Source organism: Oncorhynchus gorbuscha, unplaced genomic scaffold, assembly GCF_021184085.1.
Source record: "Oncorhynchus gorbuscha isolate QuinsamMale2020 ecotype Even-year unplaced genomic scaffold, OgorEven_v1.0 Un_scaffold_5959, whole genome shotgun sequence".
NCBI lineage: Eukaryota > Metazoa > Chordata > Actinopteri > Salmoniformes > Salmonidae > Oncorhynchus > Oncorhynchus gorbuscha.
This window is the reverse complement of record NW_025749657.1, coordinates 607-6,859: the sequence shown is the minus strand read 5'-3', so window position 1 is coordinate 6,859 and position 6,253 is coordinate 607. Positions and strand designations below refer to the sequence as shown.

At 46.5% G+C, this 6,253-nt stretch overlaps 1 protein-coding gene across 1 annotated transcript; it reads right to left on the bottom strand.

The window, feature by feature from the left end:
* Positions 1-1,084: 1,084 nt before the first annotated feature.
* On the bottom strand, positions 1,085-5,000 carry LOC124029276. The gene is made up of 7 exons (XM_046341044.1): positions 4,345-5,000; positions 3,852-3,951; positions 3,512-3,596; positions 1,800-2,114; positions 1,443-1,562; positions 1,288-1,307; positions 1,085-1,187 (listed from the first exon to the last, which is right to left on the bottom strand). The coding sequence occupies exons 1-7, from the start codon at positions 4,478-4,480 to the stop codon at positions 1,085-1,087; spliced, it is 879 nt and encodes a 292-aa protein (XP_046197000.1). The 5' UTR covers positions 4,481-5,000.
* Between the last annotated feature and the right edge of the window lie 1,253 nt (positions 5,001-6,253).

The following is a 6,253-nucleotide window of genomic DNA, read 5'->3' as shown; positions in this document are numbered from 1 at the left end:
CACCAGATGACCTGGATTCTACAATTACCTGACCTCAACCCAATTGAGATGGTTTGGGATGAGTTGGACCACAGCCATCAAGTGCTCAGCATATGTGGAAACTCCTTCAAAACAGTTGGAAAACCAGGTGAAACTGGTTGAGAGAACACTGAGAGTGTGCAAAGCTGTCATCAAGGCAAAAGGTGGCAACTTTGAAGAATCTGAAATATATTTTGATTTGTTTAACACTTTAACACCGCCACAAGGAGTTGATAGAGTGCGATGAGCCTAGGAAAGCCCCCGGCCAAACCCTGAGCCAATTGTGTGTCGCCCTATGGGGCTCCCGCTCACGGCCGGGCTCTGACACAGCTTGCAATGCAAAGTTTTAGACCACTGCGCAACTCAGGAGGCCACAGGCCTTATTTTAAGTGTTTCTAAAATCCCTTAAGGGAAAAATGAATGGTGGAAAAACAATTGGAACCGTTTCCCTGTTTGAACGCTAGGTTTTATGGGTATTATGGCACCTCCACTGTGGAGCTCTATTGGAATGGATGGAATTCTACAGTATGTCATTGAAATGTTTCAAAGACCAAATGACGTATTTGTAAGTCTTTTGTTGTTGTTGTAGTGGGGACAGTTACATTAGTTCTTAAAAAAGTGTGTCTGTAATAGAATAAATGTGGTAAAAACAAATGTAGACATTAGTAAATGCATTTCTATAGCTTCCAAAGTATTTTTTTACAATGGAGGGGGAATGCCCAGATGGAGGAGTGGTGGCTTCAAAACAGCCTGTCAGTCATCTAGTGTATATATACATCATTAGTCCCTCCCTAGTCAAATGTTTTCATGGTTCAGTTCTGAGCTTCTTTCACTGGCATGTAGCCGCCACTAGAGGGCTCTATTGCCATTGAAGAAGACAGGAGAGACATCTCCAACAGCCTGTCTTGATGACTGGTACTAGTACTGGGTCCCAGGGATGGAACCATCCCAAACCCAGAGAAGGTGAGGGGTAGTTGGGGTAAAACATCCAGCGGGATTGGTAAGGGGGTGGAACAGAAGAGAAATATATTGTTAGTGGTAATAAGAGGGATATGGTTACAGGGGGTCATAGTTGGCCAGACCTCATCCTCCACGCACTCCTGGCTTTCCTGATCCTCTCCCCCACTGCCAATGCCTGAATCTGGGCTCTGAGGGGCCAAGAGTTGGGCCTGGAGATGGAGATTATCCACACGTTCATAGGAGGAAGACATTGTGAGAGAACCTCCTCCAACCCCCATCTCCGTACCCTTTCCCCCTACACTATCCAACCCAGGTAGGGTGAAGGGAAGCTGGGGGAAAGAGGACAGGGAAATGGGTAAGGGGGTGGAGCAGAATGTAAAGTTATTGTTATTGATAAGAGGAAGAAGCGGAACAAGATGGAAGTCCTGAGAGACTAAATGGGGGGTGGATGCAATAGGCCCGACCGCATCCTCCACGCTCTCCTGACTTTCCTGATCCTCTGCCCCACTGCCGATGCCTGAATCTGGGCTTATGAGGGCCCGACGCTCGGCCTGGAGCTTCTCAACACGCTCGTAAGAAGAAACCTGGACAATATCTTGACCTCCACTGATGCCTCCAAATATACTTCCACCATACATCTCTCCATCCTTCCCTCCACCCCCCATCTCTCCCTCCTTCCCTCCACCCAACATCTCTCCATCCTTCACTCCACCCCCCATCTCTCCCTCCTTCCCTCCACCCAACATCTCTCCATCCTTCACTCCACCCCCCATCTCTCCCTCCTTCCCTCCACCCCTGATATCTTCGTCCTTCTCCCCTACACCTCTATTACTATCCATCCTATCTCCTCTGTTCTCCTCCTTCCACTCATCTATCGCTTCAGTAGTGCCCCCTACTGGTCCGTAAGGGGAGTGTACAGAGCAGGGTTCCAGCTTGATGGAGGTGGATCCAGGCTGGGAGAATTGAGATAAGAAGTTGCTTAAGTCCAATCTCTTCTTCAGTAGTAGTGCAGTACCGGTCTCCCTCCTCAGGGGGGCGATGGTGCCAATGTTGTTGGTAATCTCTACCTGGGAGATGTCTTCACGGTGCAAGGCAGAGTCGTCGGCTTCAAAGGCGAACAAAGGACCCAGCCAAGCCTGTAGGCACGGACACACACACAGAGACAGAGAGACACAGAGAGCGAGATAGAGAGAGACAGTGAGAGAGAAAGAGATAGAGAGAGAGACAGTGAGAGAGAAAGAGATAGAGAGAGTGACATAGAGAAAGAGAGAGACACACACACACAGAGAGACACAGAGAGAGAAGGCACGGAGAGGGACACAGAGAGAGAGACACAGGGAGGGAGAGAGAGAGAGAGAGAGAGAGAGAGAGAGAGAGAGAGAGAGAGAGAGAGAGAGAGAGAGAGAGAGAGAGAGAGAGACACACACACAGAGAGGAAAATAAAATGATCATTATTTAGCTAAATGTTGGAGTGACTTCACTCCAACATGATTCCAATGTAAGACAATGATGAGGACAGCTCATAATAATGTTGGTAATGAATATATGGAAACTGTGTGTTTTATCTGTTTGATACCATTCCATTCATTAGGCTCCAGCCATTATAACCTAATTACCGCCATTATAACCTAACTACTGCCATTATAACCTAACTACAGTCGTTATAACCTAACTACAGCCATTATAACCTAAATACCGCCATTATAACCTAACTACAGCCATTATAACCTAACTACAGCCGTTATAACCTAACTACCGCCATTATAACCTAAATACAGCCATTATAACCTAACTACAGCCATTATAACCTAATTACCGCCATTATAACCTAACTACAGCCGTTATAACCTAACTACAGCCATTATAACCTAAATACCGCCATTATAACCTAACTACAGCCATTATAACCTAACTACAGCCGTTATAACCTAACTACCGCCATTATAACCTAAATACAGCCATTATAACCTAACTACAGCCATTATAACCTAATTACCGCCATTATAACCTAACTACAGCCATTATAACCTAACTACAGCCGTTATAACCTAACTACCGCCATTATATCCTAACTACAGCCATTATAACCTAACTACAGACATTATAACCTAACTACAGCCGTTATAACCTAACTACCGCCATTATATCCTAACTACAGCCATTATAACCTAACTACAGCCATTATAACCTAATTACAGCCATTGTAACCTAACTACCGCCATTATAACCTAACTACAGCAATTATAACCTAACTACCGCCATTATAACCTAACTACCGCCATTATAACCTAACTACAGCCATTATAACCTAACTAAAGCCATTACAACCTAACTACAGCCATTATAACCTAACTACAGCCATTATAACCTAACTACAGCCATTATAACCTAACTACAGCCATTATAACCTAACTACAGCCATTACAACCTAACTACAGCCATTATAACCTAACTACCACCATAACAAGGTAATGCACAATACAGGGAATAGGGTCCCTTTTGGCACAGAACTTCAGTCAAAAGTAGAACTGACCTTGAAGTTTCCATCGTGATGGAGGTTGAGGCCCTCAAAGTACCTGGAGGGATCTGGTATAGGAGGATTCAGAATATTCTTGACCCTGTCAGCAATGAACGGAAATGAAAGGAGGTTGCACTTAACCAACTACAAAAACATGATGTTTACTTTGCAGTCCGTTGGTGTTAAAATACATCACATTTACAGTGGATCCCACCCCCTTCCACCCCCATCCACACACACACACACACACACACACACACACACACACACACACACACACACACACACACACACACACACACACACACACACACACACACACACACACACACACACACACACACACAGTACTCACTTTCCTTTGCAGAGCAACATGGAGACCAGCAGGACCAGTACAACAACAGCTCCCACCACGGTGACCACCACAAAGTCCTGGTCTAGAACATCAGGACTATCTGAGAACAGGACCAGAGGAACAACACAGAACATACTTAGAACATATTTACAACGTACATAACAACACCACTGTTTTACTCAAATATTGGCATAGAAAACCCTTCATTTACATTTCTGTCTGTAAGTTTGTTTTGAGCATGTGTCTGCCTGTCTAAGAACGAAAGAAAGAAATAGGGAAGAAAGAAGGAGCTATTTTTCAAGATTCATATGGAAACACTACTATGCCTGCCTTCCAAATGGCAACATATTCCCTGTGTAGTGCAGTGCTTTTGGCCCCTAGGGCTCTGTTTCTATGTAGGGAACTATAGGGCCATTTGGGACACAGCCCAAGTATATATAGGCCCACATTCAAATGTACTAATAACCAATGACATCACTGATGCTGTATTTACCTGTTGGCTTCATCTGGCCCAGAGTGGAGACCCATGATGCACTGGGGCTCCAGTCGCTCCACTGACAGGCTGGGTAATTGTCTGGGTCGGCTCGAACCCGGACTCTGACCTGGTACCTCCTTCCTCTCTCCAGCATCTCAGGGTCCAGGTCAAAATATGTCTGTTTATTTGATATGTTCACCTCCACAGCATCCTGCAGGAGCACAACATACAGTAGGTCTACTTTTACATAGTGTACAAAGAGATGTGCACTCTTTCACTGTATTCTCTCTCTCACCTCCACAGCATCCTGCAGGAGCACAACATACAGTAGGTCTACTTTTACATAGTGTACAAAGAGATGTGCACTCTTTCACTGTATTCTCTCTCTCACCTCCACAGCATCCTGCAGGAGCACAACATACAGTAGGTCTACTTTTACATAGTGTACAAAGAGATGTGCACTCTTTCACTGTATTCTCTCTCTCACCTCCACAGCATCCTGCAGGAGCACAACATACAGTAGGTCTACTTTTACATAGTGTACAAAGAGATGTGCACTCTTTCACTGTATTCTCTCTCTCACCTCCACAGCATCCTGCAGGAGCACAACATACAGTAGGTCTACTTTTACATAGTGTACAAAGAGATGTGCACTCTTTCACTGTATTCTCTCTCTCACCTCCACTGTCATGCAGGTGAAAGAGGACCCAAAAGCGACTTGGCGAAAACAGAGTCTTTAATCCAGTAAAGTGAATACAATCAAAAAAACACAACTTTCACTCGAAATGACGAGGACAAACTGGAGACTCGATCTTGAACAGCAGGTGAACAGCAGGTTGCCTCGGGAAGGCACTTGAACCAGACAGACTCAGACACCTGCTCACCACGCAGCATCTGAGGAAAACACGACACGACAGGGCGATACACAAACACAGCACGGTGAAATCTAGACAAGGAACCGACAGGGCAGAAACGAATAACAAGGAGAGAAATAGGGACTCTAATCAGGGAAAAGGATCGGGAACAGGTGTGGGAAGGCTAAATGATGATTAGGGGAATAGGAACAGCTGGGAGCAGGAACGGAACGATAGAGAGAAGAGAGAGCGAGAGAGTGAGAGAGGGAGGGGGAGAGAGAGGGATAGAAAGAGGGAAAGAACCTAATAAGACCAGCAGAGGGAAACGAATAGAATGGGGAGCACAGGGACAAGACATGATAATAAATGACAAAACATGACAGTACCCCCACTCACCGAGCGCCTCCTGGCGCACTCGAGGAGGAATCCTGGCGGCAACGGAGGAAATCATCAATGAGTGAACGGTCCAGCACGTCCCGAGACGGAACCCAACTCCTCTCCTCAGGACCGTAACCCTCCCAATCCACTAAGTATTGGTGACCCCGTCCCCGAGAACGCATGTCCATGATCTTATGTACCTTGTAAATAGGTGCGCTCGACAAGGACGGGAGGGGGAGGGAAGACGAACGGGAGTGCGAAGAAAGGGCTTGACACAGGAGACATGGAAGACAGGATGGACGCGACGAAGATGTCGCGAAGTTAGTCGCACAGCGACAGGATTGACGACCTGGGAGACACGGAACGGACCAATGAACCAAGGAGTCAACTTACGAGAAGCTGTCGTAAGAGGAAGGTTGCAGTGGAAAGCCACACTCTCTGGCCGCAACAATACCTTGGACTCTTAATCCTGCGTTTATTGGCGGCTCTCACAGTCTGTGCCCTGTAACGGCAAAGTGCAGACCTCACCCTCCTCCAGGTGCGCCACAACGTTGGGACAAACGCTTGAGCGGAGGGAACGCTGACTCGGCAAGCTGGGATGAGAACAGAGGAGGCTGGTAACCCAGACTACTCTGAAACGGAGATAACCCGGTAGCAGACGAAGGAAGCGACCAGAGCGTATTCTGCCCAGGGAG